Raw genomic sequence first — 21,763 nt, 5'->3', positions numbered from 1 at the left:
TCATTGTGGTCACTTGGTGTGAGGCTCTTGGAATGAAGCAGTCTCAGCCACAAAGCCCCTCAGGTACGAATGTTTCAGTTAATAGCTGGCTGGGACAAGGGATTTTGTTCTTCAAAGAAAAGAAAAACTAGTTCCTAGCTACTTAAGCCTCCATCTCCCCTCCATAAAACCTACCCATCAAATTGGGCTTGAGGTGTGGCTCAAGTAGTAGAGCACTATCTGTGAATAAGCTAGTATGAGGCCTTGAGTTCAAATCCCAGTACTGGCAGACAGAAAAGAAAGAAGAGAAATGAAAAGAAAAAAAGAAGAAAGAGAAAGATTGCACTTAATCCATGGAAATGTGACTCGCCAACACTAGTCAGAACAATGACATTCTTTCTGCGTAGACCCTCTGTGCACATTGTGTGGCTTTGCTTTTTATTTTTTGTTTGCCCAGAATGCTGTAAAAATTTCCTCTGAGCTAGTTATTTGCTGCAGTGCTAGTCTCCTCCAGAGATGGCATTATTAGAATCAAAGGTCAAGTGAGCAAGAATGTAGCTTGTATAATGGCAAGGGAATTTTGGGGTCTGAATGAGAAAGGTTGGGAAATGTTAAATCATACTGACAACATTTTAAAGTCTGAGGGGTGTGTATATGTCCATGATAGTACAAGGTGAACATTGTGATGAATCACTGAGGATTTCATCTCTCTTTTTGGTGTGGGGCAAAGTCTTCCTGTTTAGTCTTTGCTTTAGAAGGAATATCAGCAATCCTTTGATAGTGGTTCCTGTCTGTCAATAAGCCTGGAATGTCAAGATCTCAAGATTGCTGTTAGCAATTCTAGAACATGGAAATGTCTCCTGGAACATCAGACTTCATAGAAGGCTTGCCAGGCATTAAGTCCAGTGTTTCAGTCCACGTGTGAGAGGAAGAGTTGAGGTTTCTCCCACTGGGAAGCCTTCGGTCTGTTGTATGGCAACTATTTTACATTGGGGAGAACATTTAGATTCCTTCAGTCACTGACCCACGTTTTCAAGTCAGTAATGTATTTATTCAACAAACAGTGGGTACCTATCATGCATGTGTTTAAAAAAAATATTGTGGGAATTAAGAGAAGACCCAGTCATCTCTGGCCCAGAAGAAAGCTTGAAAGAATTTAAGAGAGGGAAGCCAAAAATATTAATGCATGGCTGTGTGAAAGAAAGTGAGTGAGGGCTGGGAAGGTGGCTCAGTGGTAGAGCGCTTGCCTTGCATGCCTGAGGCCCTGGGTTCAATTCCTCAGCACCACATAAGCAAAAAGAAAAAAGTCAGAAGTGGCGCTGTGGCTCAAGTGGTAGAGCACTAGCCTTGAGCTGAAGAGCTGAGGGACAGCGCCCAGGCCCAGAGTTCAGGCCCCACAACCAACAACAGCAACAAAAAAAGGCGTTTGACTATTTGAGCTTTGCTCTTCCCAGCTCTCTTTCCTTCTCTCTTTTCCTCTTTCCCTTCCTTCTTCCTTCCTGTCTCCCTCCCTCTACCCTTTCCTCCCTCCCTCTCTTATTTCCTTCTTTATCTTTTTCTTTTTTGTGTTGGTATCAGGACTTGAACTTAGGGTGTCACATTCGTATTCAGTTATCTTGCCCATGGCTGACATTCTATGACTTGACCCATACTTCTAGCCTGACATTTTGCTGGTTAATTGGAGGTGGAGTCTCGAAGATATTTTTCTGCTCTGGCTGGCTTTGGATCATGATCTTCCAGGGCTAAGCTACTTGAATAGCTAGGATTTCAAGCTGCCTACCTTAGTTTTTTGTTTTTGTTTTTTTATTTTTATTTTTGAGTAGAGTCTCCTGTTTTTGCCCAAGCCAGTCTGGATCCTGATCCTCCTATTTATACCTCTTACATGTCTGGGATGACAAGTACACACTACTATATACAGCTTATTGGTTGAGATGAGGTCTTGCTAATTTTTTACCCAGACTAGGTGTGTACCACAATCCTGATCTTAGCTTTGTGAGGAGCTACAATTACAGAGAAAACATTCTGACATCAAACTCTAGGTAGATAGTGGCTTTCAGAAAGCCCACTGTTGGCATTTTATTTTTGTGATTGTTCTTACCTCTGTCATGACCCTGGCTTTCTTTGCAGGTCTGTCAGTGGACATTACATTATAAGGGGTGGAACAGCTCACATTGTGCTGTGGCTCCAGGGCTTTCATCTAACCTGACTGACATAATCTGTAACCTAACCAATAGTCTAACTCATCTTTCCTGCATTCATCTAGGGCCTGTTCAACATTCACTGTTAAATTAACATGTTACCTGCTCTAGGACTTTTGCAATTTTGACATTTTTTTTTCAGCTCTATAGTTGCTGATCTCAGCTATAATTGTTAGGCTGCCCCAGTGGCAATGTAATAGATAACATTGTGACCTTGTAGACATACACTTGAATGTAATTTTATTGAGTAAAATAGATCAGGTAATTAAATTAACCCTCTTAATACTACTAAAGTTGGCTTTCAGATTAGTGTGAAAATAATACAAGCTTATGTTGCAAACTGATACATGAAATTATAGACCAGCCTAGAAACTTTGAACTGATAGAAAATAAGTTTATTCCAAAACTTACTGAGGTGACATGTGCTTTGCCAAGGTGCTTTGTAAATGGTTGTGAAATTCAGTAACTCAGTATTTCAGGGTAAAGAAAGGCCCAAAAGTTTTCAGGCCCAATTGTCTCCAATTTCTTTTCAGAGTGCTTTTCTGTGTTTATTAATGAGGATTGGATCTCTATAAATGGTATCACCCATTTGTGTTGGATTCCTGACATAGTTACACTCATAACAGATGGATATTTTTTCTTCTCTCCTCATAAATAGTCTCTGATAGAAAACTGGAGTAAGAGTGCAGAAGGGGAAATTGAGGCGATCTTCTTCGGTTTCTGTATTTCTCTTAAACTCACTGACATGATAAATGACAGCATGGGAAGTGGTCAGATAAACTGTGCCAGGCGTGAAACTAAGGGAGCCCTTGGGGAGGAGCCTTGCTCAGAAGATACACCAGGAGGACGGTTCATTTGAGAGACGTTTGCTGTCACTTTATGTTTGCTTGTGCCCTCCCTCATCTCTGATGTTGACTGTGATCTTGGCATCCCCAGTATAATATTTAGACCAGCCCGGTTTTGCTTACCCTACGGCTTGTGTGAGTCACAGGTGCATAGCCACCGTCTTAACCTGTGACTTGACCCAGAAAAGGCTTCCTGCCATGCATTTAGGAGGGCTTTGAGGCCAGGTAAGTTTTCCAAGTTCTTTAAAACAACATGATTGAGGCTCACCTAAGGAGATGGTCGGCACACATCTAATCATTGCTATAAGGATTCTTATAAAAAGATGGTGGACGCGCAGTGACAGGCCTCAAGCTCCCGAGAGATTAGAGATGCGGTTTGGTAGCCACAAAGTATCCATGCCGACCAGGTCACTTGGGGAAGGGGTATGGAGTGAATGGAAGAGAGTTCTCCTTTTAACTACAGAGGCCAAGTCAACTCTGTAACCTTTGCCCTGGAATACAGAGCTTTCATGCCAAGCTCCTTTGGGCTCTTGAAGCGGCAGCTGAGCAGATTCAGAATGTTTCAGTGGCTGCTTCCTGTGTGTGGCCTCAGGGGGGACTGCTGCCTGCTCCTGGGAATGCGTGATACCACTGAGTATCCTCTTTACTGACCTCCTCCTCCTCTCCCTCCCCCCTCCTCCTCTTCCCTCTCCCTGTTCAATGTGCCTCTTAAAATGCTTTCTTTTACCATCCTCTACTCACTTCCCAAGGGCTCTCATTCACACCATTGGCTCCTTGCTCTGACCACTGAAAACACATTTCCAGCCTCTTCTGAGCTTCACATGTCCCCAGGGCAACTCCACCCGCACAGGGTACACTTTAAACTTAACCCCTAGCACAGCATCTGGAATTCCCAGCCTGTACATCATCCAAATTTCGCTGCCCAAACACAAGCATCTTTCAGCTTTTCTAGTTTTGCGCACCTTGCAGTCTACCTGGTCCACTCAATCAGAAACCTGAATGGCATCCTCTACTTCCTGTGTTAAATTATTCTTTGGTGCTATGGTCTGTAGTTCTTGTAAGTCTCAGATGCATTCCCTTTTGCTATCATAGCTTTATTTTTTCAGTGTTAGTGTTTGTCTCCTGGCCTGTAATATAAAAATAGTCTTATGTCTCCCACTTCACTCCCTTCTAAATCTATCTTCCTCTATCTGCCCCACCTGTAAACAGCTCACAGTACACCCTTGCTTTAAATACTTCAAGGGTCCCCTGTTATTTTCAGGATGAAGCTCAGACATTGTGGCGTGGTGACAGGGCTTTTAGCATTCGATCTGTCCAACTGTCTTCCACCCACACTCCCATGGCTGAGCGCCAGTCATGATAAATTGCTTCACTCTGTGCTTTCTTATCGCTGGGCCTTCGCACCTGCTGTTCCTTCTGGTTGGAATGCCTTCTGCATTTGCTTGACTGAATTCTACTAATTCTTTTAAGTCTTCTGAGCACTGTCTCCTCTGGGAAACTTCTGGACTGTTCTTAGAAATGAAGCATTTACTTTTTGTTTCCCTGGGTTTTCCTCTTGGCTTTTTTATTTTATTTTTAAGATTATGCTTGTTTATCATGGCTTAGTGGATTTTGTGCTGCATCCCCCTTTAGATTATGGGACTTCTAGTTCAGTTTAGTTCATGGCATATAATAAGTGCTTAGGAAATTCTAATTGTCCTGATGACATCCTGTGACGAAGATACCTTGATCCCCATTTGACAGATGAGGAAGTTGAATCGTAGAGTATTTGCCTACAGCCTCACAAGCAAATGAGTAGCAGAATAGGCATGAACCTTCAAGTTCTTCTGTTCTTTGTAGAGTCAGGCACAGCTTTAGTTACAGGCTTCTGTCTCGGTCTTTATTAGGTTCACACGTGTGTGTGTGTGTGTGTGTGTGTGTGTGTGTGTGTGTGTGTGTGTGTCCCAGTCCCATGTCTTTTACTTTGAAGAAGTTAAAAATGACTCGCCATTGGTGGTGATCTCACATCTCCTTTCAGTGGCTAGTTCTGTTTCTTACTATCTTATCTTGTCATTTCCCACTATATCATCATCAGTTCTGTGGGACAGAGTTTCATGGTTGGATCTCAAGGGCTGTTAGAAGGCTTTACTAATCTATGACGTTGGTTAATTCTTGAGAAGAGCTCATCCTCTGAACAGAAAGATGATCACTTCTGAAAACATTCTCAGCAAAAGTCCATGGAACAAACAGGAAGGGAAAGAGTCAGATGTGGCGTTTGGTCTGTCATTGGTTACCCCACTTTTCCAGATTATTATCTCTTCCAGTGAGTGGTCATAGATTCTTGAGCAGGTGTCACTTTTGAAATGATGAAAAGACATCCAGTTAGGCTGAAGGATGGGTACATCATGTTGTAAGGAAAGGTGTTTTGGGGGAGAGGGAGATTGTGAATCAAATACTATAAAGCAAGTTGAGCTCCGAGAAGAAGAGTATCTCTACTTGTAATGAGACATGGAGATGAAGCTCAGTTGTGTATTACTGTTCCTTTGAATGGACTTTCCTCCAAACATATGCATCCATGTGCATGCTAGCGATAATAAAAAATCATGTTCATCTATATGTATGTGGGGCTAAGGCATACTTTATATATTCCACATGGACAAAAGAGAATTTTGCTATGTTGTCATCACTGATGAAATAGTTCAGCATGAAGCCAACAAACAGAATCCACAACACTTACCACTGTATTTGCTTTTAAAATACAAAAGCAGTTTTAATTTTAATCACTGGAAGGTTTAAAAAATTAACCAGTACCAACCCACTTTTACTGGCTTGACAATAATGTACTTTTCTAATCTGCCATGCCTTGGAAGAAGGGATCAAACTTGCTATCTTTTAACTCCATTTAACCCTACTTTAGATTTCCTTTTATATAACAATAACCTGATCCTACTCAAAATATTTGGCACCTTTAGTGACAGAGTGGAATGTAAGAGCACTTTAGCCCTCTGACTGAGAATAAATTCCAGTAGTTTTGGAATGAAGAGGTAAACGTTCTCAGTTCCTTAAGCAGAGTTCACAGAAGATAAGAACACTAGGATTAGCTCAGCAGTCTCCCTTCAGTACACACGGCTGAATAAAGCAATTATCTGTCTATCAAGGCTAGTGAATTGCGCAATCGCATTAAGTTAGGCTGGATGGATAGGTGGATAAACGCTATTCCTTCAGAAAAGAGGTGCTGATTTATGAGGTAATCCTTTGAGTTTCACTTGTAAAAACGATTTTATTTTGGAGTTTATATCATGTTACTCTTAGAGCTCAGAGAGAATTTTTTTTTTTTTTTTTGGTGTGTGTTGTTGACTGCATTTTTCAGCTCCTTATCCATCTGAATTTTATTAGGGGGTTATTTCAAAGACATCTCTTGTTTAATCATGTTGAAACAATCTGTTTAAGACCAGTTGTGTGGATATAAACACAATAGCCTTTAATGTAGGAGAAGAGACACCTGACAGACATTGCACGTAACAGACATCCATCCATTATTGCGTAAGCTGTTTCTTACTCTATTCTTCTGACCTGAGAAGTCAGCCACAGAGCTCAGACCCAGACTGGTATTGGCTGCTGAGTGGACAATGGCATTCTTGTATGTGCTATATTGCTGTCTAGCGAGCATTGCAAGGCAGTGCACAACTGGAGAGGCCTTAGACTAGATTAACACTAAGCACCTTAAATCTGTTTTAATGGCTGTGTTTACATCTCCTTCTTCATTCCTTCAAAAAAGTAATCAGGTTTCGCAAGTGCTAAGAAAACCACCTTCCTTTTGCCAGCTGGAATAGGTCCAGTTTTAGCAAGAAATCCCCCCCCCCAACACACACCTTTTTTTGTCCTGCCTTCTTCTTTTCTTTTTTCTTCTGTGTTCTTCACTGCCATTCGGCACAGCAAGACCACGCTGTGGGAGCTGGCTGGCTTTTTTCCTTGGTTATTAGTTTTTAACATTTTTCCTTTATAGTAGTGAGAAAACTGAGGATGATATTTTGCAGCTCTAGCAGCAAATGCCGTGAGATGAGGTCTTTGCACTTTTTTTTAAAATTTGGAGAGTAATTTAATTACATATAGCTTACTCAGTCCCCTACAACATCCAACGTTCTATGCGACCACACTATTTCAGCAACTCTAGTAAAATTTCATTAAGATATGATCTCTAACAAGTTACTAGTGAACTTTCACTTCCATGATAAGTCACCTACTCTGTGTCATTGAATCACCTAACCAATGTGACTACCTTTTCTCGCATCAGAAAAACAAGAAACAAACTGAAGCAAATCTGCTCTCAACTTAGACAGAATGTAAGATTTTATAATCTACTAAATCTACAAGCCATCTTTATCTGATATAGAAACGTGTTCCTGAAGCTGAATCTACTTTTCTGTTTTTCAATCTTGAACATCCTTAGTTTCATAAAATGGTATGTAAAACAACATGAGAAATAAAAAGCAATTCACCAGAGATCCTTTCATTCTTTCTTCTCCTTCCTTCCTCCCCCCCCCCCCCCCCGAGAATAACAGTTAGCAATAATTTTTTATTAGTACTTGGATGGATGGATGGATGGATAGATGGATGGGTGGGTGGGTAGATGGATGGGACTCTGGGTAAAAATACATTGAGTTCAAATGTTATGCTGTTGAGATTTGGGACCCTGTAACTCGTCAACCCCATTAGTTCCTGGAACAAGTTACCTCTATGTTTCTATAGACCAGCCATCACAGAAGGGAGTTATTAAGCAGAAAGGGAATGATATGAATCTATATAGAATGTAGTATCTGTCTCTATCTATAAGTTCTTTGTACTTTTAAATAAATTCTCTCTCCCGTTACAAAACATGTATACAAAACTCACAATAATGAAAGAGAAACACAGAGGTTTGGATACTAAGAAAATTTAACCAGTACCAAACATGGCAGGACTGTTCATTTGTAGGCTGCTGTCATTGTACTTTTTGTACTCCTTGCAGGATGACACCCCAATCTTTAGCTGGATTGTTGGAAAACAGTGATACCTTCTCAATTATAGAAGCTACCCATTCCATTACTAGAAATAATAGCCTTTAAGGGAACTGTTCATCTCTCCGTGAAGTTTCTGTAATTATTACTTAACACATAGAACTTGGTATGAGTAAAAATTAACCAAAAGTTAACCAAAGACATTTTTTGAGACCTAAAACACAGGTTTTATTAAGTTTTTGGATGGAAGCATAGACATATAAAGGTGTTTTATTTATGTCCCAGAAAGTAAAGGTAGAAAAGGCACAATGCCACAAATTCAAACCCCAGTATTGCCCAAATCAACCAACCAACCAACCCAACACACCACTGTATATATGTGATCGGGACAGTGAACTTTTTGTCACCAGTCTAAACTGATGCCTCTCATTATTAAAAGGAAAGCAAATTCATCTTCTTATAGTCTTTTATGAACTGGAGTTCCTAGAATATTTCTATGGAGTCTACGGCTTAACTATGTAATTATGTCTTTTGAGTAGATTATATTTTTCTTTCCATAATTCTTTTGTTCCCAAGAGACTGGAAAAGCTTCAGACCTCTCTTGGGATGAAATTGTTTTTCCTCTGTCCTCTCTTGATAAACAGCATCCTTACATGCCTGATGGACATTACTCAAGGGCTAAAAGGGAGCTCTTGATTGAGATTTTTTTTTCCCTTTAGAAATTGGTTTATCTATTAAGAGAGGTCCTTAGAGAGAAGGCTCATTGTTGAAATGCCATCAGGGAAGAATCCTGTGGAAAGATGGTTTGTTTATGATCTGTGGTCCTCTGTCTCCAGCCACACACTAACATTGCTCCAGGGCTGTCTCCTCTCATGAGCTGTTCTGTGTCTTCATGGTTGTTAATTTCCAGTAGCTCAGAGGGGCTAGCAGCTTTAAACATGAACATAGTTTCTTAGTACATTTCATTATTCTAGTCCAGAAATAGTTTTTGACCTGAACCAGACAGGATACTCTTAGGGGAGAAAAAGACCATGATTCAGCAGACTTTCCCAGCAAAGATTATAGACTCATCAATTTCACTGTGGGAAATGTTTCCTAATTGCCAGCTTCCCTCCCTCAGCCCCCGCCCCTGCTCTGTCTTTTACTGGACAAAAGGAGAAAGAATTTTTAAGTTTTATCCATGTTCTCATTTATTAATTCCACAAGGATTTTTATACCCTAGGCTCTAAGATTGTGCCAGATATAAAACAAGGCACTCATCATCAAAGAGTTTTTAGTTAAGTCTAGGAAAATGTACAATAGTAGGGCTTGAAATTTTGTCCAAATATCGTTTTATCAACTTATAGTGAGCAAATGTGTACTGAGTGCTTACCTCGCTTAAGTGTCAGCCTGTGTCATGTACCAAAAACAGCTGCCATTGCTCTCAGCTCCCTGAGGTAAATCAGAGGGAGCACCACAGTCCTTGAGACAGACAACACCAGAACAATGTGATGATCACACTGAGACCAGGAAGAGATGCTGCTAAATGTGGTTGATGGGAGGAGATGAGGGGGCAGCTCGAGCAAAGGCACCAGCCCTCTTTGAAGAACGGCGGCTGGACCAGTGTGGGCTGAGCTCAGGCTGGAGTGGTGGCCATAGGAAACCAGAGTGACCCTGTATTCTGGAACTGGGTTTTCCAGTTTCTTGTTTGCTGGGCTCCATAGGGAGGCAGGGGACTCTTGATTCAACAGACAGTTGAGTGGGTTTGAACAGGTAAGTAACATGATTGTTAGAATTTTGGGGGCAGACAGAACTTTAGAAGTGATGGAAACAAATGCTTTACTTTTGGTAGGTGAAGAAACTTAAGTCCCAGAGTTCCATTGACTTCCTTCCTGTGGACCTCGGACTAGCTGGTGTCCTCTCAGATCTCTCAGACTGCTGCTGCTTTGATGTGTGAGCCACAGGCCAGGGGTTACGAGTGGCTCTGATGGGAATGGAAAGCTAGGGTCCATTCCTGGAGGCAGCTGGGGATGGGCAGTGGCCGATGTGGGCTAGGAAAGGTGGTGGCAAAGGCAACTAAACTAAATTTGGCATCTACGAGGCCAGACAGTGGTGATATAAAGGAGGAAATCAGAGGCAAGGCTGGTGGGGGTGTTCATGGTGAGGGAAGAGTCATGGTACTTCTCTGAACAGCTCAAAATTCTAGATACGGGATTTTTAGATGCTCGAGAACCATCGGTGAAATGTACTCATCTGGATGTACATAAAGGAGAGTTTCACTTTTGTTCATCGTATTTTCATTCTTCATCTATGTGTAGAAATGCAGAAAATCAAGGTTTTAAATTCAGAGCCTCAGTAGTATTTGGATGGCCACTCCACGTGGCTTTGGAAGAACTTACGCTGAGTTTGTGTAATCTCCCTGTTACATTGCTTCACTGGCAGTCATCGGCTAAAATGCCTAAGCTACACCAGAGTTCCTTCTCAGTAGTGGAATTCCAAGTATCCCTTTTGGAATTGCTAGAAGCAAGGGATAGAAGACGCATGGTGTGTGTGTGTGTGTGTGTGCGTGTGTGCGTGTGTGTGTGTGTGTGTGTGTGTGTCTGTGTCTGTGTCTGTGTCTGTGTCTGTGTCTGTGTGTCTGTGTGTTGGTACTGGGGTTTAAACTCAGGGCCTGGTGGCTCCCTTAGCTTTTTCTGCTCAAGGCTACTGCTCTACCCCTTGAGCCACAGCTCTACTTCTGGATTTTTGGTGGTGTTAGAGATAAGAGTCTCAAAACTTTCCTGCCTGGGCTGGCTTTGAACTGTGCTCCTCATATGTCAGCCTCCTGAATAGTTAGGATTACAGGCGTGTACTACCTGCATCTAGTTGACAATATAAATTACACTCCCCCCACACACACACACTTTTTTAAAATGTGTGTGTATGCCACTTCTGAGGCTTGAACTCAAGGTCTGGGTGCTGTCTCTGAGCTTTGTCTTTGAGACTGTTGCTCTACCACTTGAGCCACAGCTCCACTTCTGGATTTTTTTTATGTATGTGGTTAATTAGAGATAAGAGTCTCATGGATGTTTCTGCCTGGGCTGGATTTGAACCACGAACCTCAGATCTCAGCCTCCTGAGCAGCTAGGACTACAGGTGTAAGCCACTGGTGCCCAGAGACAATAAATACCTTGTGAGACAGTTGAGGCTATAAAATTAATCTAGCTACTCTATAACTCCTTTCTTCCATCTCCGTTCCTTGTGCTACCATCAAGATAGAAAGATTAGAACCAAAGGACCACATTAGTTTTTCTAGAAGTGCTGTGGAATAGCAACTGTGTGGATAGGTAATAAATTTACTCTGAAATAGGACAAATTTGATGCAAATCCTCTCCTCTTCTTTTTTTATCTAAGGGTGACGGTCTCAGCATTCTTAGGCTGCTAGGTCTTGTGGTTTCAGCCCTGGAACACTGGACCAGATTTCAACCCATCATGTACTTGGTGACAGTAAAATTAGCGAGTACCTCCCCAGCCACTTCTCTTCTCCAGAGAAGCCTGAAAGCGTAGCAGAGGAGGCTTGTGGGCTGACAAATACTATTTTATAGGCCAAGAGATCTGTTGTTAAAGGGAAGATTCCCCTATGTATTGCTTAGCTGAAAAGAGTTAGCATATCTACTTAGAGATATTGAGTGATTTAGATTAGCATTGTATATATATATATATATATATATATATATATATATATATATGCACATAATACATATGTATTTATATATATGTATGTTTGGGGTCATGTGGTCTCACAAACTATTTATTATCATGTTTCTGCCATGTGCCTTCTAGTTCACTTTCCTCCCTCCATCTCTGCTTATTAGAGTCTTCTGACCTTCAAGGGTGGGCAGATGGTCTCAGTCAGCATTTTCTTTTTCCTTTTTATCAAAATCAATCCTCTGTACTTAAAACATTTGAATTAATTACTTTTTGCAGATATAAGAGTTCATCTTAGGTAAACAATCTAGGATTATAAATATCTGCATCTATTTTACTTATTATCAATGAAAGTATTCATATTTTCTTAGTTTTAAAAACTCACCTTTAAGTAATTGTATAGAGGCATTTCCATTTACCAAAGCAACTTATGAATGCGATGCATACTGATCACTATCACCCCTTTTAACGTGCTCACCCACCCCTCCTGACCCATCCATCCCTTTACTTTTCTTACTTGCATAGTGTGTACATGGAAGCTTTAACTGCATTCCTCCCTTTTGCCTCTTTATCCATCTGCTCCTCCCCCTTTGGTTCCTCACCCCACTTTATTTTTTATTTTTCCTTTTTTATTATGATCTTAAAGTAGTTGTAGGAAGGAAGCATCTTTTATGACCAAATTCCAAGAATACACAACAATAGAGATGATGTTTAATACAACCCCGTTTACCCATGATCTTATTCTTTTTTCCTGTTTGTTTCATCTCTTACTTTGCTGCGGTATTTTGAAGCAAATAGACACTAGGACACGGAACTCACACGTGTCACTCCTTTTAAAAGTTCAAGACCCTTTTCTTTCAGAATCACAGAAAGCAGCACTTCCTAAACATTTGAGGTAGTACAGCTTCAAAGGTCCTCCACTGATCTGTGAGCCCAGCATTTTCATCATTGCGCACCATACCACAGCCTTTTATTTTATCTACTGGCAGGCCTTTTCCTCCCCTTGACTGTGAATGTCACCAGGGAAAGAACATTACTTAGTGTGTTTTTCTATCAAAGGCAAGTGAGAGGCACACGTGTCATGTAGATATCTAATGCACACTTAGCTGTTCTAACTGGTCTTAATTGTGCACATGGTATACTGATGGTATACTTAACAAATCACTCTTGATTACAGATATATCTTTAAACTCAGTTTTATTCAAAAAGGAACTTTATGATGGTCCGTGTACAAGTAGATACTTAAGACAACAAGTGAGTGTTTAAATATCAATTTAAAATAATACCATAGAAAGATGAGCTGCCCAGCGTCCTGCCCTAGTAATCAGCAACAGAGGGCTCTTCAGCCACATGAGTTTGGAGCAGATATAATATGCCATAATATACATAGACCATACATTTGTGAGAAATACTTCATTTTGTATTTTCTGGTATGCGCTAGAACTGGGACTTGACCTCAGGGTCTCCAGGCTCAGTTTTTTTGCTCACTGTTGTCTCTCTACCACTGGAGCCATGTCTCTAGCTTAGGCTTTTTTTCCTAGTTAACTGGAGTTGGAATCTCATAGACTTTGCTGCCCAGGCTGACCTTAAACCACCATCCTCAGCCTCAGCCTCCCAAGTAGCTGGGATTATAGCACTCATCTTCAAGCAAATTCGGTGATTGGGAATATAGTAATTCTGGAGAGAGAGAGAGAGAGAGAGAGAGAGAGAGAGAGAGAGAGAGAGAGAGAGAGAGAGAGAGAGAGAGAGAGAGAGAGAGAGAGAGGAGAGAGAGAGAGAGTGTGTGTGTAATAGGGGGCACATTGCTCTCCAAAATTGTTGAATGTTTTTAAATCAATTATAAAAATGAGCAAAATGAGTCACATTGCAGAGACAAGTCTCTTTCCATAGTTCACAGACCATGTTTTTTGTCTCTACGCCTGATTTTTGAAAACCCAAGTTACAATAGCAATATTACTCAGTTTTGTGGTGTGGAAGGATCAATGAGTGATTAGCCTAGGGTATTGTTCACGGGCTCAGCAGCTCCTCATGTGTCTGTTCTTGGAGGATGTGTGAATGCTGTGACCTTTCGCCATTGCTTTCTTCTTGTTTCCCTGAATTTATTGCAACAAAAGTCATATTCACCCGAACACATTTAGCTTTTGAAAGAAATCTTTTCTGAAAACGACTTCTTTCTTTTCCATTTCGAATTTATTTTTGGTCATGATTTCCCTGAATGATTTCTGCTGCGTGGCTGTGTTCTAAAATAAGCTGGTTGGTTGGCAGTGAGAGAGAAAAGTGTTGATGAGCAGCAGAAGAGCCAGCACTCCAGTCTTGCCATTAAGTAGGTATCTTTGGGGGAAGTCATATCCTGTCTTAGGAACTCAAGGTCCTCATCCCTAAAAGAAATATTTAGTCCTGAAGTTTAGAGTCTCAGTTATATCTATTGTCCTTTTTGTTCTGATTCTAAGTGACTTTCAGACCTGCCTAAGAATTGTCGTGGGAGAAAATGGAGTGTCTGAGAAAGCAAAAACTTTCTCTTTCACTTGAAGAGACAGATGCCTTTTGGTTTAGTTTCATAGAAAGCATTAAAGAAAGATGTTGCCTACTGGCTTCACAAAAGTGCCATGTAAGGAGTGTTTTGTTGGGAAAATGTAATATTATATCCTGGTTCCCTCATTTTTCCCCTCAGCCAAGAGATTTATCTGAAAGAGGAGGAGAACTATTCATTCATGCATTTATGCAGCCATTGTATACATTTTTATTGAACGGCTACTTATGACAGGTACTGAACTAGATTGTGAGTCTGTAACTCTCTTTTACAGTCTTCTGGGAGAAAGGAAATAGATGATATAATTACAGATGGAAACTGCCATGAAGGAAGTAAAGAATAGCTGTGCTCCACAGAGTAGGCGCCTACTCTGGCTAGATCTGAGAGCTAAGAAGGAGTGGACCATGCAGAGAATCAAGGGGAGAACATTGTAGGAATATGAAAAGGCTCTTAAGTGGGAAACTTCAGAGGAGACTGTACTAAATGCTCAGAGAGAGAGACAGAGACAGAGAGAGAGACAGAGAGGGGGGAAGAGAGAGAGAGACAGAGAGGGAGAGAGAGGTTTTTGCACTAGGGTTGTGCCCAGAGAAATGGAAAGAATGGGATCCATTTGTGATAACACAGAAATGACAAAACTTGGTAATGAATTGAACATGGAGATTAGGGGCAAATCAGGGGAAGAGTCTACATATTCAGCCTCAGGCCATTGGCTGTCTGTACCATTTACTGATCTGGAGGGCTGTTTGAGAGTACTAAGGTATTTCGGAGAGAATGAATTGTGCTTTGAGTATTCGACATGCCTTTGAGCATCGCAGCAGGAGTGCCAGGTGGGATGTAGGACACACCCCGGCACTCAGGACAGGAGTCTGGGCTCCAAGACAGTGACTAGGTAGCATTTATGATGGGACTGGGCAGTGCTTTTCAGCCCTTTGCTGCACATGAGTTCAGATGTTGAACTTTAATAAGAGAACTTTTCCCCAGGCCCACCCCTTAGAAGTTGTTCTGATTTAATTATTCCCATGTGGGGCTTGGGCATCCATAGTTTTCAAAGCTCCCCAGGAGAAGGTTTTTTTAAATACCATCTGAAAAGATCACTGCTAGAAGAAGAAAGCACGGCTAGAGAAGATAATCTCGGCCTGAGCTTTTACATAGAATCTCAACGGGTAACACAGGTTTCCCTACCTTCTTTTTTTCTTTATTCCTTCCTCCTTGGCCTTGTGAATGAGATCCGCGTCTCCTACCACAGGGTAGCGTACTTTGGCCTTGGTTGAAGTCACTGTTTCCTTTTTTTTTTTCTTAATTTCTGAAGAGTTTGCTTAGGTATTGAGGATTTCAGTATGTCTTTTTCTAACCTATCATTTAAGTCTACCCTGATGTGGTTTAGTGGTAGCAGGTATTTGTCGTGGTTGAAAGATGAAGAACCTGTTTGGCTTTCGCTTTGCATTGCATTGCAAGAGTTTTATTGTGGTTTCCCGTGGTTGCTACGACAAAGTAGGCATCTCCAGGAAGAGTGTATATATTTTTATGTATCGGTATCCAGGTAGATGTTTCTTGAATTATTCTAGATACTTGGTAGCTTTCTTTGAAGATAATTTCTGAAAGCTCATTGAGCCATTTTATTTTTCACCTCCTAAAATTTTCCCTTCACAATGACATTTCAAGTCTTTCATGTTGGTTTGTTTATTTCTGTGTTAACCTCTTTATTTTTGGCTAGTCCTGGGGCTTGAACTCGGAGCCTTATGCTCTTGCTTGGCTTTTCCACTCAAGGCTGGCACTCTACCACCTGAGTCACACCTCCAGGTGTGGCTTTTTGCTGGTTAATTGGAAAATGTCTTTTGGATTTGTCTGCCCAGGCTGGCTTTGAACCTTGAACTTGCACCTGAGACCTCTGACCAGCTAAGACCTAACTAACTAAGGTTACAGGTGTGAGCCACCAGCAGCTGGCCCAGGCCCTTTATTCTTGTCTACAACTTCCTATCACTGCCTAAAGCCCTAGGCTAAGAATAAATAGAAATTGTACCCCCACTTTCCCCCACCGAGCTCTCATCTCTTGCAGTCTTCATGAAAACCTAATGAAAAGGCTATGGAAGGCAGAGGCAAAGCCTATTAAATTTTCTTATGACCCATGCCCCACATAAAGTCCCAGTGTACAAGAGAACCACGCAGGAACATGTGGCCTTCTCTTAGCCTTAGGGGAATCTGCCATTCCCAAAATATGACCTATTAAAAACTGACTCCCAGGGACAATTCCATATGATTTCTTGTTAATGTTTACAGCTGAATCAACACCCACCAATATTGTGTGTGTGTGTGTGTGTGTGTGTGTGTGTGTGTGTGTGTGTGTGTACCAGCCCTATGGATCTGTTACAAGGTCTGTATAATTCTCTAATTGTGAAACTAGTTAGACCCAGCAAGATGTATTGATAGAATTTTGGCAAGTTAGGCTAGAGCCATTTGTTTATGGAAATGGATGAGTTGTTATCTTTGTAATTGAATCCGTGCTACTATTCCTAGTCTGTTGAAAATCAGCCTGGGTACTTCACTGGGCTCGTGCTTAGCTATCTCACTATATGATCTGGATATTTTTCAGCTATCGATAGCAGCTCGGAGAGGAAGGTAAAGCACCAACATGGATGATGCCTCATGATGAATAGAGAGTTCAGTCAACAGGGACTCGGGTTGTGTGGTAACACAAGCCCAGAGGACACCGGTCCCACCTTCACAGGCTTTAGTTAGTTACTTCATCCATGAACACCTACCTTACTAGCAGGGGTCCAAGAGCTGTTTTGAGTCTTAGGGGGTCTAAAATCCATTTGCTATTTAGATAAACATAAATTATGGGGAAAATAACCGTAAACGAACAATAAATTTCCTTAGATTTTCCTGGTCATTTTTCTGCTGGTGACAGCCCCCTCTGTACAGCAGATGCCCCAAGACTGCTCTGGCAGGACACAGGGTGATGGGTAGTCTCAGTTAATGGGCCCGTCGGAACATGTTTGGCCGTGGAGACGGCTCCGCTCCTATTACCAAGCCTTGGCTTCCTATCTGTTTTCTTTGGGCTGGGGAGGCAATGAAAAAGGAGACAGGAAAATACATTTTGGGGCAAATAAAATAAGGAATTTGTCTTCTGAAGACAGTTTATAGTTGGGAAATTCTAATGTTCGACTTAACCCCATCCTGATGTGTTGCTCTTGTCCTGTATGATGTGCAAGGCATGGTGCTGAGTTCTTACAGGGCAGTGACGAATTTACATTCTCCAAAGCTTTTAATAATCCTTATACAACGTTTTGGTCTTTTATGATTCATAACTCTGATTCCCTTAGGATTTTTTTTTCTGGAGTGCTAATACTTAATGTATTCATCATCTCCATGACTCTTGAATCAGTTCTAGTTTCTTAAACATTTTTACTGAATTCTTGGAGCCAGGCCCCAGGACCCCATTGGTAGAGAATGTAGAAGAGGAGTACCCCAATATATTTCTGATTGTGTTTAGATACCACACCTGCTCATCACAGCCTGTGCTACCCAGACACTCTTCTACCTTTCACTCAGAGCTAGAAGCTTTCCTGTGGTTGCACCAGATACTATAATATTCCTTTGTTAAGAATGATTTAGTGCTGGGTGCCCTTGGCTCATGCCCATTAGGCATGAGCTACTCAGGTGGCTGAGAGCTCAATATTGTGATTTGAAGCCTAGGGAGAAAAGTGTGTGAGACTCTTATCTCCAGTTAACCACCAAAAAACTGGAAATAGAGCTGTCATAGAGGGGTAACCTGGAGCAAAAAAGCTGAGATAGTGCCCAGGCTCCAAGATCAAATTCTAGTAGACACAAACACACACACACACATATACGCGCGCGCACACACACACACACACACACACACACACACACACACACACACACACACACACACACACACACACACACACACACACACACACACACACACACACAATGATTCGGTGATTTTTAAGAAGTCTGAGTACCTGGAGTATATTTTCATGTGCACATTTCTTTATTATGCAGAATATTCTTGGGTTTTAGATTTGAAGGAAGTGAAAGATTAAAAAAATGCATTGTTCTCACAAACTGACCTGTTGAATTGAAACCTTTTCTTGGTATGACTACTTAAAGATAATTAAAAGAATAATGAATTGTCACATATTTTCCCCAAAGAGTAATTTTCAATTTCTTGTATCAAATAATAGTAGTAGAGTTAAATTAAAAGAAAAATAGACATTCTCTGTGATTTAATAGAGCTTATTGTTGCTTTGGGGCTTTGGCCTATCACAAAATCTCCATATTACTTTTAAGAATTTGAGCTTACATATCTTACATATCTTGCTTACATATCTCTTAAACAAAACATGGGTTTTCATTTTTCAGAACAGGGGTAGTTGCAATATGGAAACAAAAAAGTCAATGTCCCTAGGATCCTCATGGAAATTTCTCTTTGGAAAGAGTGTTTGCCTCTGCCCCAACTTTATGGCAGTGTGTCTACCACCCATGGGCTCTGAGCTCTCATAGATGGAGGTTCTCCATCTTGAAACATGCAAACCTGGCCCAGGCACACTCTCTCTGCCCTCCTCCCCCCAGGAGAGGGCTTTGTGGAGGCGCCCCATGCAAACCTCTTACACTCTTGACTCCAAGTCCCCTCCGGAACACTCCACTCTCCACTGAAAGAAAAGAACGAGGAAAGCTTGCTGCTAGATAATGCTTATGAGGCATTATTGTGATTATTACTATTATAGTATAAAGGGAGGCATTATTATAGACGCTTCATTATAAATATCTGTATTGATAATCCCTTGGCTTAAACCACGAAGTATGTATCTATTTAGCATGGTCAATTGTTCAGCTAATTAATATGCTTTTATTTTATGATTTGCTATTTCCAGGGCACAGACAGAAGCTTGATGACTCTAAACCTAGTTTGTTCTCTGACCGCCTCAGTGATTTAGGGCGCATTCCTCATCCCAGTATGAGAGTAGGTGTCCCGCCTCAGAACCCACGGCCCTCCCTGAACTCTGCACCAAGTCCTTTTAATCCACAAGGACAGAGTCAGATTACAGGTAAGACAGACTCCTAGGTTTCACTTGCAGACTCTGGCAGGCCTGGGGGTGAGGGGGTTACGAGAGCAACTGTGTTCACTTCAAAAGCTCTGGAGCTGCTAAATGGCTTGTTGTGAGCCTTGGAGGTACTGATTTCTCTGATATTCAGTAACTACGGGCTTACCTCTTCTGGGGGGCAGGGGAGGGCAGTGGGTGGTGGAAATTTCTATGGATGCTGTACTTTGCAGCCTGTATCAGCCTGCACACTGGGGGTTGGTAAGAACTTACTCTCTGGGAGAATGTTTGTTAAAGTTTCTATATTGTATCCAGGTGGTGTAGGGATAACATCACACCCTCAATATTAGGAGATTAGTGTTACTGACTTCAATTTGGGCTTACATTTCTTCTTACATGTCTAACTATTCCATTAAGTTGACTTGAAATCGCCCAGGGCTAACAGGAAAGCTGATTAGTAGTTGTAAGGCAGGGTCAATGAACGGCTCTTTGGGCAGACTGAATTCACTTCTGATTCACATTTACTTCTGGTTCCTCATGTGACGTTCCTTTTTCATATTTATTCTACTGAGATGCTTGCTTTACATTTCTTCTTAAAAATTAACATCAGTATTACATTGCAGGCTAATCACTCACAGTTGGTGCACTAAGATCTCCAACTCTTTTTTTCCCCCTCTTTCCCCGCCCAAACCTTAATGCAAAAGCAGATCTTATTTTAGGAGTAGTTTGATTTCTTTGAGGTCATGGAGACAAGAGCGTGTTAAGCATTATAGATATTTTATTCACAGATCAAAAGTACTAAGAGCTAAAAAGGATTCTGTATGTTCTCTAATTGTTTTCATTGCTAGAGTTAGACCAGAACAGAAGGAAAATAAGTCAAAATAAAATGTGTAATGAGCCATCGATGTAGATCTTTTCAGTGGTTAGATTTTTGCCTGTAGTGGTTAGGTCGGGTGACCTTTATGGTCTCAAGACATCATTATTTATAAATGAAATGACCTACCTTTCCTATTCTCCTGCCCATATTGTATAAATAAATGCATTCTTGGAGATTTACATAGACTGGGTTTTACTGTCTGTGGATGTGCTTATTAGTCGGAAAAGAGAGGTTTGCATAAGCATATTAAAAAGTAATACAGAATGGTAAAAAATAAAGTATCTCAGCCTGAAGAAAACCAAGCCTTTGCATTGAGAAAGAACATTAGAATTCTGTGAATTGCCCTGTTTTAACCTGTGTACAACTTGAAAGTTTATGGAAGACTCAAAAGGTTAATCTGTTCATTAGACCCGTCCCATGATTAAAATGCAAGGCTGAAATTCACACAAACTTATGAATATGAAATGACCATACGGCTGTAGGTGCTATGAATTTAAAGTTGTGAACTTTGGATCATCAGTTAACACTTCAAATAGGTGTCTTTTTCTCCTTAGCATTTGTGTGTGTGCATGTGCATAGAAATTTTACATATATGTGTGCTTTATTATGATCTGAAGTGGACTTAGGACAACTAATTATATGTACATATATACATGCATATATATTCTATGATTTGGCAACTACTTGGTTCTTTCTATGTTGATTTCTATGATCTTATCTTCAGCTAATTACTAATTAGGTTAATGACTAATGTTTTTCAAATGTCCTTTGAAACCTACCTGATGCTAGCCTCACTTAAGAAGATGCTTCTCTCAAGACTTTGTGCTTAAATCTAAAGATGAGGTGATAAATAGAATGAGTGGACATTTTAGAATCTAAAGGTACGTTAGGTATCATTCAACCTCCAGTGGACAAGTTGGGGGAGGATCTGTGTTTTCCGCTGCAGCCCTGTGCACCTGCTCTGAGCATAGAGCAAGGCTTGGTGAAGGTGAGATGGGTGGGGGACTGAAGAGCATGGTGCAGATGAGGAATGTGGTCCCTCATAGCCCAGCCTGTCCTCCATCATCAGCTTCTCTTCATTCTCCTCCCTGCTGGAGGACCCAGGAAGATTGAGCTTCTTGTCTGGAGCTGCATAGCAAGTTGGTGGCAGATCAGTGACTACATCCCCTGTGTGTATTTCTGGGAGAAAAAAATATGGATGAGTTTATATATAGGTACTGATAGTTTCCTGGAAGTTTTATAAGAATATTAGTGTTTTCATTTAGGGACCATAGTGTCAGTAGGATTGAATTATGCATCAGTAATTGTTACTGTCCTCCTCTTCCTCTTCTTACCCACAAGGTACTGGACCCATGAGCGTTTTATAAAGATTTCAAATTTGGAGGTGTGCATATAAACATATTGCATCTTGTGCTCCCTGCTCTTGGTCATGTGCTCTAGGATGGTTAGGGAGACAACAAAACAAACCTTCCCATCACCAAGGATGAACAGGATTCTTCTGGAACCCAGCTGACCCAGAAATCCAAGAATAATTGGGGAAGCAGCAATGTCAGTAAATTGTAGACAGATTTAAGTTTTGAAGTTACTTGTTTTCTTGTTTATTTAATAAGCAAGATTTTGAGTCTA

The 21,763-nt window shown here is 41.1% G+C and overlaps 1 protein-coding gene across 4 annotated transcripts in view; it reads left to right on the top strand.

Annotated features, from left to right (window-relative positions):
- Positions 1–21,763, top strand: part of Runx2 (RUNX family transcription factor 2) — a 178,376-nt gene that overhangs the window by 108,692 nt on the left and 47,921 nt on the right. For 3 of the 4 annotated variants that reach the window (XM_070023621.1, XM_070023619.1, XM_070023620.1), the window contains exon 6: positions 19,093–19,266. The exons of the other annotated variant lie outside the window; for it this stretch is intronic. In XM_070023621.1, coding sequence (XP_069879722.1) covers positions 19,093–19,266 — 174 coding nt within the window. The remainder of the gene's footprint in view (positions 1–19,092; positions 19,267–21,763) is intronic. 4 annotated transcript variants of the gene reach the window in all.

Source organism: Dipodomys merriami, unplaced genomic scaffold, assembly GCF_024711535.1.
Source record: "Dipodomys merriami isolate MVZ:Mamm:240054 unplaced genomic scaffold, mDipMer1.0.p SCAF_16, whole genome shotgun sequence".
NCBI classification, from domain to species: domain Eukaryota; kingdom Metazoa; phylum Chordata; class Mammalia; order Rodentia; family Heteromyidae; genus Dipodomys; species Dipodomys merriami.
The sequence above is the reverse complement of the archived record's forward strand: the minus strand, read 5'-3'. Positions and strand labels throughout refer to the sequence as shown.